The sequence below is a fragment of the Nesoenas mayeri genome, assembly GCF_963082525.1.
Source record: "Nesoenas mayeri genome assembly, chromosome: 2".
Lineage (NCBI taxonomy): Eukaryota > Metazoa > Chordata > Aves > Columbiformes > Columbidae > Nesoenas > Nesoenas mayeri.
In genome coordinates, this window is record NC_137543.1 from 15,121,918 (window position 1) to 15,134,032 (window position 12,115).

At 39.2% G+C, this 12,115-nt stretch overlaps 1 protein-coding gene across 1 annotated transcript in view; it reads right to left on the bottom strand.

The window, feature by feature from the left end:
• Positions 1-12,115, bottom strand: part of COL14A1 (collagen type XIV alpha 1 chain) — a gene marked incomplete at both ends in the record, with an annotated part of 121,080 nt that overhangs the window by 41,462 nt on the left and 67,503 nt on the right. Inside the window, 6 exons of the mRNA XM_080339632.1 lie at positions 1,405-1,569; positions 3,967-4,110; positions 5,245-5,368; positions 6,590-6,729; positions 8,058-8,132; positions 10,387-10,533. Of these exons, the coding sequence (XP_080195758.1) occupies positions 1,405-1,569; positions 3,967-4,110; positions 5,245-5,368; positions 6,590-6,729; positions 8,058-8,132; positions 10,387-10,533 (795 nt within the window). The remainder of the gene's footprint in view (positions 1-1,404; positions 1,570-3,966; positions 4,111-5,244; positions 5,369-6,589; positions 6,730-8,057; positions 8,133-10,386; positions 10,534-12,115) is intronic.

The window sequence follows — 12,115 nt, forward strand, 5'->3', positions numbered from 1 at the left end:
AAAAAGGTTAATGGGTACATTCCTGTGTCTCAAATATATATCCTTTTATGGATCTGTTGTCTATTACTTTGTCTCGTCCTTCTATGAACCTGCCTTCACAACCTCTTGTGGCAACAAATTCACTGCCTGCTGCATGAGAAAAAGTATGTTTTATACTGCGTTTTAACCAAGTGCTCCCCAGTTCTCTATTTGTGACCTTCTCCAGCCCAATTCTGTCTCAAGTTCAATTACTTTTAAGTACTGAAAGGCCACAATAAGGTCTCCCCAGAGCCTCGCCTCACCTCACCTCACCTCGCCTCACCTCTCCTCTCGGATATGTGAACACACATGTCTCTCAGCCTCTCCTGACAGCAGAGCTCTTCCAGCCCTCTGACCATCTTGGTGGCCTCCTCTGGCCCCTCTCCAACAGGTCCATGTCTGTCCTGTGCTGAGGGCTCCAGAGCTGGACGCAGGACTCCAGGTGGGACCTCACCAGAGTGGAGCAGAGGGGCAGAATCACCTCCCTCCACCTGCTGGTCATGCTCCTTTCGATGCAGCCCGTGAAACGGCTCTTGTCCAATTTTTCATTCACCAGAACCCCCAAGTCCTCCTCTGCAGGCCTGCTCTCAATCCCTTCATCTCGCAGCCTGTACCACAAGTTGCCTCAACCCAGCTGCAGGACTTTGCACTTGGCCTTGCTGAACATCATGGGGTTCACAGGGGCCCACTTCTAAAGGTTATGCAGGTCCCTCTGGATGGTTTCTGATCCCTCAGACATATCAGCTACACCACTCAGCTTGGTGTCATCTGCAAATGTGCTGAGGGTGCACTCAATCCCACTGTTTGTCATTGATGAAGATATTAAATAGTACTGGTCCCAGTACAGATCTCTGAGGGACACTACTCATCACTGATCTCCACCTGGAGACTGAGCTGTTGACCACTACCCTCTGGATGCAACCATCCAGCCAATTCCTCATCAACTGAACAGTCCATCCATCAAATCTACCAATTTAACCATGTGCTTTGAGTAATAATAGATGTAGCTAACTCCACTCTTAGAGTTGGTTAAAGTAACCTAGAAAATAAAATACAATTAACCTTTTATGACTAAATTCTGAACCATTAACAATGTTTCAAATCTGAAATAACTTTTTGACAACCAGTGGATGTATTCTGGATTTATAGCAAGCAACCATTAATTATTTTGAAGTCACAAGGCCTCCTTCATTTCCTTAATCTTTTATCGAAATAGAATGAGTTATAATATCTGCAATAAATTATGTTAAAAAGATCAAGAGTACCTCTAAATAGAAAAATAATAGTTAAAAACACCACCCCCCTCCCCCCAGACCCCCAGTATTTAGCACTTATTATTTTAGGTGTTATTTAGGTATTATTTAAGTGTAAGGTTAAATGACTAACTTGCTGACGCGGTTTCACAAACAAAAGTGATCAGCTCATCTTCAATCTTTGTAAAGGCATCAAAGTCATCCACAAAGAAGACATGTCTTTCACTGGGCTTGCTACCAATATTAACTAACTCCGAATAGTCAGCATCAGCTACTCCAATAGCAAAAAAGCTGAAACCTGTAAAACAAAAAAGAATGCTCTTATGAGTCATTCATTTAGATAGCGGAAATATAACATGAACACGACTGTATTTGCACTGGCTGCTTTCCTGATTAAGTACAAAGGTGGAAATTGTATTAATATCCTATAACAAGAGAAAATTCATGCATGTAATTTAAAAGGTAATACATTCTCTGTAAGCTATTTATTTTGGCTATTTATGCTTAATCAGTTAAAGATAATGCTTAAGTGTTTTCTTGAAGATATATTGGACTATTCAGTAGTTTAAAGTTTTAGAATATGTTTAAATGCTTTTCTAATTTAATGCTGTACTATATAACACACAAAAACATCAATGTATCAAGTATATCAGAAATAAAAAACATTGAAATTAATTTCCTGTAGGTCTTCTACAGTTTTTTGTCTGTGCCATATATTAATCCGTTTTCAAGCCGCTGCCTCCTCATGAGTGAGCACTGAAATAAATGCATTCTCATTTCATCAGCAACTTAACTGCAGTAGTTGAGTATCTTCTTTATATTTGGCATGAGTACAGTTCAAAATTTGAGCCTGACTTCAAAGGTTTAAATGAAAGGGGAATTGTACCCTATATGTTGGAAGAATAGCAAACTATCTAAAAGTTTTTCAACATTTTCCTTTCCATAAAAAAGAAAAATCCTGTCTACATCAGTCTGAATATTGTTAACGAACATAGGACAGGGAACTGCTGGAAAGAGTCCAGCGTAGCGCAACCAAGATGATGAAGGGAGTGGAGCATCTCCTTTATGAGGAAAGGCTGAGGGAGCTGGGGCTCTTTATCTTGGAGAAGAGGAGACTGAGGAGTGACCTTATTAATGTTTACAAATATACAAAGGGTGAGTGTCACAAGGACGGAGCCAGGCTCTTCTTGGTGACAAACAATGGTAGGACAAGGGATAATGGGTTTAAGATGGAACATAAGAGGTTCCACTTAAACTTGAGAAGAAACTTCTTCTCAGTGAGGGTGACAGACACTGGAACAGGCTGCCCAGGGGGGTTGTGGAGTCTCCTTCTCTGGAGACAAAACCCGCCTGGACATGTTCCTGTGCAGCCTCTTCTAGGTGTTCCTGCTCCAGCAGGCGGATTGGACTAGATGATCTTTCGAGGTCCCTTCCAATCCCTAGCATTCTATGATTCTATTATACTGTTCTTGCATGGCTCAGTCCCAAATTTACTCCAGTCAAGTAATACTGTCTTTGCATTTGAATGAGGCCCAGGGGCATTCCTCACATTCTGTGGAGCTTTTAGCAGAATAAAACTTTGTTTTAATATAATTTAACAACACCTTCATGTCTCATTCAAGATCAGCACCTCTTTGTGCCGGTCTCTATCACAGATGCAAGTCAGCACCAGCTCCAATCTATCTGCAGCCTGAGCACACAGCAGGCACAATAGGGAACAACAGAGATGAAGTCACTCAGCCAAGGTGAGACATCCCTTGGGTCTGCAACCAAAGCCCCACCACATGTCGTCTCCTCTAGAGGTTGTTGCCAGTCTAATAGTTAATAAGGTGACTGCAAGTCTTACATGACAGTTGAACATTTTTTGCTCATCTAAGACATAGACTCAAATTTAATCATAAATATGAGGTTTTCTTCATTACACTCTCCTATTTTGTGATACGATTTTATTTATGAAGGCCCTGAACTCAACGATTGCACTGGCTTTCGGGAATCAGTAATATTCACTGGGAACTTCATAGCTGCCAAAGTCTAAAGGCATATAAAAAAGCACAAATGTAATTTCTTCTTAGATCTCCTCATATTGGAAGAATGATGGCTTTTTTCTTTCACCCTTTAGTTTTATTCCATGTGATACACTGTGCCCCTTGGGTTTTGATAGAAACCTCAGCACCAGACACTTCTACAACAACTAACCTAGTTTTTATGCAGCCACATCATTTGGTTGCTTAAACCTCTAAAATTGGTGATTTAAAAAAAAAATCCTAAAGGTAGTAAGTGTAACATGAGAGCAGATCAGAGACAGTAAAAGGACATAGGAAAGAATTTTCAAAGGATCTCTTGTACAGAAAACAAAACCGTTCAGTTTGCTGGTAACCACAACACTACACTTCATAGAAGACGGTCTCAGGATCATGTCCCCTAAATTCTTCATCATGGGAGCAATTCCGTTGGCTAGTATGTGATTTTAGCACTGTCGCCAAAATGAAAAATAATAACGTTAATCATCAAAAAATTCCAGAATCAAACCACATCATAGTGATATTCTGAGTTTCTCAGCATTTGCTGTTTTCTTCCAGGATTCCAGAAAATCTTCCTAAAGTAAAACTTACCCTTATCTCATGCTCACACTTAGGTAGTTACAATTAAAGAGAAAAAGGAAAATGTGAATAGTTCTTAAAACTACACATTTTACCATCTAGTTGCATTTCTCTGGAGACTTTGTTCACATCGTCCTGTGATCGCCCATCAGTAATGACAACCAAAACCTTTGGAATGCCCCTTCTCATGCCTGCCTCTCCAGTAAACAAGACTTCTCTCGCATGTTTAATGGCTTTGCCTGAAACAGAAAAAAATTGACAACATACTTTTGCTGTGACATAAATCCAATTTCTATTGGCTTCTCATGTCATATGGTAAACATCAAAGGAGATATCTCCACATTCTCAGTCTCAAATTTGTCTACTCAGAGCTATGATTTAAGACCTGAATATTTATCATGAGACTGAAGAAAGCTGAGCACCTAACTATAAATGGATGTCAGGCAGAGCTTTTGGGTCCTCACCAGCCTGTAAATTGGTGCATTCTGTAATTATTAAAATAGCAATTCAGGAAAATTTCATTTTGACCTTAACCTTTAAATTTTGATGGCTTTAGCCATCCATTTCTTCAGTCCAGAAGGTAAAATTCAAGAGCATGACATGTGTGGGAATGCATATCCTGTGCAATTTAGAGATAACATAATCTTCCTTTATTGGATTGTACGGCACAGTCCATTTAACAACTAGAAGTGCCATTGTAGCATTTTCTTGAGAAAATGTGTTACTTTGATATTTCTGAGACTGGATAAGATGCAACAGGTGAAATACATTTCTGTGCAGCCTGACAATAGTAAAACATGTGGTTTCTAATTAAAACAGATTTTAACCCTTTCAGTACTCAGCTTTAATGTCTTCATATCAGAGAGCTATTTTAAGGGATTAATTAAAATGTAACTACTTTCAGTTAACAGACATCTTCCCCCAGTGCAGTCTTAAAAATACCACTGAGGCTTACCTGTCTTGGCTTATAACCAAAGAGCTCCTTCACCCTGTCCAGTGTTTCCACACATGCTCTGCAAGCTCCCTCCCATCTTCTCTCCCCTCCTACTCTTCCACTTGCTGAGCTGATTTCATATTACTTCCCGTTCCACAATCCCCAAAGTCATTCCCTTCTGCCTTGCTGCCTCTCTCCCCTCCTCCCTGATCCTCGACCTCACTGTTGCCCAGGGGGTGAATACCCAGCAGTGAACGCTGTAAACTGCAGATTACAAAAACTTTCTAACTTCAAAGTCCAAACTTCCACCTCCGGTGTGCAGATGCCATGTTCTCACTGGTGTTGCAGTGATACATTAAATCACTTGGCATATGGGAAACAAATACTGCACAGAGAACAGCAGGGAGAAAATCTGCACCATAATCGTGACCTTTCTCACCTGTTTTTGTATTTCCTCCTTTGTAGGCTATTTGCTGAATAGCTTCAAGAAGAGTCTCTTTTGTTTTGTATGCATTCAGTTTAAATTCTGTCCTGGGATCGTCACTGAATTGAATTATGGCCACCTGTGCACACAGAAGACACGTTCATCACTAAAGCACCATCCAGTGTGTAACCAAAAGTAAGCGAATCAGCGCATTTAAAACAAGGTTCTATCTTGTAACTTTGCTTCATCTTTAAATTGAAGCCAGACTTTCTTTTTTTTTCTCTTTAAGCAGCTTTCACTAAAGAAAGTTTAATTTTACTCTCTGCAGCCTTGGCTGGAATCACTTTCTGGTTTCATTTTGCAGCAAACAGGATGAGAAAAGTAAAACCCACTTTGGCAAAAGCACTCTCAATTGAGCTCAAAAGCAAAATCCTTGTTACAGCTGCTCACATGTGTACAGTTACTCATACTCAGGGACTTCATTCAGTCTCCACAAATTAATAGCTGGACATAAGTAACCTAAGTTAGTGAGCAATACTGAAACAAGTAATAGAAAGATGTAAGAGCATATTCTGAAATATTGCCTTTCCCAAATATGCTGCTACATGAATCCAGAGCCTATATTTCAATATGATACACTAAACCCCTACAACTCACAAAATATACATTGACCTTCATATTCCTTAAGTGGCATCCCTGATTTAAAAGGAGCTATTTACATGCTTAAGCTTAAGCTTGTGCATAAGGTTCTGAAGCACAGGTTTCTGAAGCACAAGTTTCTGGGAAAATACCAAATAGGAAGAAACAGTAAAAATTGAGCATTTTTCAAGGTTTGGACAAGTTTAAAATCATTTTTAATGCTATCCCAAATTGCATATTATACAGGTAACACTTAAAACATTAATATATCTGCCAATATTTTATGGAACAGATCCAAGCACCTCTCTAAACAAATACATAAGCAGAATGATATTTGCAAATATATATTATTTCAAGCACTGTAGAGTCTGTAGACCATGTGATTTTAAAGAAACAAATCTTTAATTTTCCTTAGCGATATCATTTTTACCACAGTGAGTACCAATACAAAACATTAACGCAATTTAAAATCCAATTAGAACGATTTAGAGGTGACTGAAATCATACTTAGCCTTCACGCTAGCAAAATTCATATAATGAATTTCACTATATCATGTGTAGAAAAGAAGACATTGAAAAAAATGCTGTCCTAAACCAGTTTATGTTTTCAAAAGAACTGTGAAATGGTGTCAATTACTTTTTGATTCATTTCACTTCTGGTGTTAGTCTAAAATACCCTGTCACGTTCATACGCCCTCCATCTCAGGTACATATTGATTACCTGTGTTCCATCAGGACCAATTTTATCCAAAGCTCCAACAGTGCTATAGAGAAAGCTGATTATTTTATTGAAATTGTCATCTCCAATACTCCATGACCCATCCACCAGGAATGCTAGGTCAGCTTTGGCTGCTTTGCACACTGACAAAGAGAAGCAAGTATTTTGGAATTAGAGCAATGCCTCCACTCCTCATGAAATTTCATAAATCACTTAAGAAAATGCAACTGTCATGAAAAGCCCTTGTTTAATGTTAGTTTAGAATGCTTTAGCAAACAGACCTGCTGGCATTGACTTCAGTGCAGGTGTAGAACCAGCTGAGCTCTGCAAGGGGTGCACGCTCTGCACTGGCAGATCCTATCACAAATTACGCATCAAGACTATAACAATTCTTTAAAATCTCACTAAACATTTTAATTACCATTTAGGTTGTTAAGTAAAGTCACACATGAACTTACACAATCCCAGACTCCTAGCATGACACAGTAAGGAAGACAAGAGAGTCTCAACTGTGGAGGTTCCCAGTAGGAAACTGTCCATTCAGAAAGTTACCCTAAGCTCTGTAGTGCCCAGTGCTCACCCCTTTAACTGCACTTCTTAAAAGCAATGCAGGTTTCCCCCATCTCATCTTATTCCAGCATGTTCTTGTGCAAAATGGCCAGCAGAGCTGTATATCTGCTCACACAGGCTGCTCACTCTTTCACGGGAACCTGGAACCTTCAACACCCTACAGAATCCAAGTCTATTGCGTGGGGTCAGAAATAAACAGTCTCAAAGCAAGGCGATGTTTTTCAACATATCTCATCTTGAAGGAGAATGTTCATCTAAATCCAGAGAACAGGACAGAAAGATACATACCTGTACTTCTTGTTTTCTGTTGATTACTCCTTAGATTTTAAGAAAGTCTGCTGCTATGCAGTTCTAAAGCAGATACACAAGGTCTTTTTTTTTTTTTCTGTACTTACAAACTAAATTCTCAGTAGGTCAGTTTTCCCCACTGACTTCAGGTTGATCCTCAGTCTCCAACAATAATGCTCCCCTCACAGAAATACTTATGAGACTCTGTACAAAACACTAGATGTTCAAACGAGGAACAGAAGGAAGTCTACATTTAAAGAGAAGAGACTGAATGTGGCCAGCACTCTTCTCATTAACTAAAGTAGACATATTTTTAAAAAACATGCTGCTTTAGAAGTTCAATCACCCTCAGACGCCTCCTTCCGGTGCAAAATATGTATGGTTTAGAAGTTCTGAAAACATAAAATCTCACACTTATTAACCCTCCTTTCTGCAAATTTCAACAATACAAAAATGATGTCAGATTTTTAGCTCACTAAATTTAAGTCAGCTGCCTTAACAGTGTTGCTGTAGCAAATGTATTTTGAAATCTGATCTCCACATTTCTAGAATAGTGTCAGAAGCATAAAAACACACCTTAAAATTATTATAAACCCACACAGGCAGCACTTACCCTCTTTTGCAGGAGGGATTGTAGGTGGCGGAGGTGGTGTTGAAGGTGTTGTTGGTGGTTGAGTTGGAAATGGTACTGAAGAATAAAAGGAAGGAATGTTTAAAAAATGTTTAAAATCCCTATATATTTTATTTATATTAAACACAGCATTTTCTTCTCATTTCCACATTTAAAGTTCACTATCTGTAATCAATTAGCTATGTAATTGGAGAGAAAAGTATGTGAGCATGTGCATGTAACATCCTCCTGTACTGACCACTTGAAAAAGGATAATACTATTACACAGCAATTAATGGCTTCATTTCAGTGTGAGTGATACAATGATACAACTGAACCACTACTGGAACTGCCTCTTTTTGGGTTTCCCTATTCTTGACCTAAGACCCATAATTCATTTTGTAAAAGGTTAGCATCAGGTTCCTTTCTGACCACAATCAGTCCTTAGTCTCTACCCACCCTGGACGAAGGTATTAGTACAAAATACAAAGACACAGTGCAAAAGCAAGCCAGTGCCCGCATTCCGAGCAGATCAGAGCCTGCCCTGATCAAGATTTCCCTAAATTTTGTGGGACACCTTATTATGCTTCCAGCTAGACATGCATTTCTGACCACAACTCGACAGGACCATGACTTTGTTGCCTGCAGCAACTTCCACTAAGCTTACAATACGGAGTTTCTGAAAATTGTCTCATCCTTCCCCTGAAAATAAGCTTTGGAATGACAGTCTCCCAGAAACCTAGCTGAACACATGATCACTGATTGACAGCTTTGCTGAATGCAAGAGCTCTGTTTAGTGCCTTTCAACATAGTCTTGATTGAATTCTGAGAGATAACATGCACAGACATTGACTTCCACAACTGTATATGAGGAAAAGTTACGCTTTCATTCAAGGACATTTTCTCCAATTCTTTTCAATGTAATTCACATAAGAAGCCACAGATGACAGAACATCATTCTTTCAAGACTACACTTGTTATTTACTATAATATCTAAGTTACATTTATAAACAATGGATAGAGTTAGATATGACAACTTCAGCAAAGGCACCTATCTTTGGGAAAGACTGGTGCCAACAGGATTCATGACAAGCCTCATGTCCACATCCAAGCTGACTCCCAGTGCAACTGATGTGGGTCTTCACACTGGTTCCAACAAGAGAAAAGGCCAAGACTCTGAAATACCTACAATAAACTAAGGCCCGGGACCTCCATGGCCACAGAGAGCGCAGGATTAGATCCATTTAGAAAGTGTCACCTCTGCAGTAAGAGGACTTGAAAGACTGCTCTCTGAGCACCAGAGAGGTACAGGTCACCCTGCAGAGTGTTGTCTTCTGAGGTGACACAATCATTTATCTGCATCATACACTATCTTTCTCAAATGGATATGTAGGCCAAGGTGTGTTCTTCCTTATGTCTCTTAACTCCCAAAACTGCAGAGCACACAAAATCCGTTCCTCCAAAGAGCAGGAGAAGCTCGGCTTGTTCCTCACTGCTCTGAGAAGGCACCTGAACAACTGAGAAGCAGAGTCATGCACCTGCGCAAGTTCTTCCTGTGTGAAACCACAAGTGTGCGAGTGTTCACCTAAAGAGGAAGATTATAAACACTGCCTACTCTGAAAGAAGGATAAGAGCATTGTGGTGTACAGCAATGTAGTATGAGAAGAAGGGTATCACTGAGATTTAAAATGGGCTCTAAGAAAGAAAGAGATTATTAAAATATTCACTTTTTTCATCCTGTGTTTTGTTTTGCAGTATTTTGAGGAGGATCTTGCCTTCATAAACAGCTGTGAGGTTTTCTGGGGGCTTGGGGTTTTTTTTGTGTTATTGAGAATAATAATAAAAAGGTTGCTTTGTTTATTTTTTATTTAAAAATACATAAGTATTAATAGATTGGGTATCAAGGTCCCATTTAACTGTAAATTACTCAGGGAGTGGTGAGATTTTACAATTTTACTAAATAACAAAAGCTGCAGGATACAAAACGTCCTCTGTTTGCTTCGCTTTTCTGGATTTATTTTTTTCCCCAAAGTCATAGATTTTCAGAGTATCCCCTAGTGGGACTTTTTATGAGGAAAGCTAAAACCATCCTCCCTGTTTCATGCCCCTTAAGGAGTGCAATACAGTTGGTGAATGTGACTTCACAAGTGACACATAGCAGCGGTGTAAGAATCCTGCACCTCTGCGGAGGAGTCACAATGTAGTTGAAAAATCAAAAACTCAGCTGAAGGAAACTGCGTAGGAACAGCACATCTGTGGGCAAAGGGCAAAACACAAGAAGCAATCAGGCATTATTATCACTGCTGGCGGAACTCTGATCTGTTTTACTCACATGTTGTCTCCATGATGCTGACAGCAGGGCCCTCTATCTCCTGAAGCTGGGTATGAACACTGATTTTATATTCAGTTCCAGGCATCAGCTCAAAGAAACAATGTCTAGGCGTCCCTCCACCAAGATTTACTTCTCGCTTTTTCCCGTCTGGAATTGTAAAAGAGACCATTAAAACATTTCTTTATTGTTTTATTGAATAATGTAATTTAAGTCTGAAATAAGAAGCGGACATGACAGTAGATGAAGGCAAGCTGTTGACATGAATTAATAAACTACATGCTGCCTTATTTCTGGAAGTTCACCTCTGTGTAGAGGTCTCTGTAACATTTCATCCTTCCTATTAAGTAGGAGCTGAGGAATGTGTCAGACATCTGCAGGAAAAAAAAGATGAATTTCATCCCATGCACTGAAGTTAATGAAAAACACTAACACTGTCATCAATGGGCTCTGGATGAAGTCCTAAATTATCAGAGTCTAATGAGGAATTCTTGCATTATGTAATTCTATGGCATCCTTTGTCCATGCCTCTGGTTCTCAGAGTCTGTAATGCACTTACTAATTGCAAGAGAGACTCAACTAGATGTTGTATTTCAGCTTCTGCTAGCAACCACTTAACAAGTTGGTTAAGGAATAGTATTTACAGTGTTCTAAAATTGATTCTGATAAATTCTGAATTGGAAAACATGTTGTCAATGGAAAAAGGCCAGGTACTGGAAATAGCATAAGGCATATTTTAATAATAAGAAAATCATCAGCACAATTCATAAGCTGTAGCAGAAAGAACTGAAACACGAGCAACTGATCTCATACTCTACAGAGTATACACGAAGAATGCCAAACGGTCATTTACTGCCAAGGAAAAAACACCTGATGCTTATCAGGAGGTGGTGTTACATTAGTATAAAAAAAAAATGATCACTGCTTAAATGAGACACACACCTAATTTGACAATCAAAACTCTTCATAACAGACATTAATAAGAATTAATTGTTCACACTTTTGCTTGTTCTGCTCACATTTAGGCTCTTTTGGCTCAGTTAAAACAATTCTGGAAGTTCTGTATGATGAAAACAGAAAGTTGGCTAGGTCCCAGATGAGAATAAAATCTGTACTGTCTTGTGCCAGCCACGATCTTTGTTTTCTGAACAGCTTGTCTGTATTCTGGGACTTCAAATAAACAGTATTACCATCCATTTGCCATTCCACAGAAAGATCTTTAATTTTGCAACCAAATTAGTATTGTTTTTCATGACACCTTTGTCAGATCCCATTAAATGTTATTAACTGCACTCCTCTCAAGTTATTCAAACTTCTAATTTGTCATAATTCAAAAGATCACTGATGTCTACAGGGGATAACAGTCTGCACAAATAGTGACTTCTCCGTAACCTCTTCTGGCTACACCTGAGAATCATAAAGGTGGAAGAGGCTGCAATTCACCTTCTACACAGTCAGTGCTAAAAGCATCAAGACACCATATGTTGCCACATAAAAATATCTTATGTTTATCCAGAAGAGTAACATTACTACAAGTTATCATTAACAATCAACAGAATGAGAACAGACAAAACCAGACCCTGTGGACTCTGTGAGCACAATCTGGATTCAATCAGAGTTTTCCCTGCCCTTCTACCTGCCTCTCGTGTCCATCCTAGCACTACAGAGCTGTCACTTATGGTTTATTTACAATCCTAGATGTATTCAGTTCATCCTTCATCCACCTTCTGTC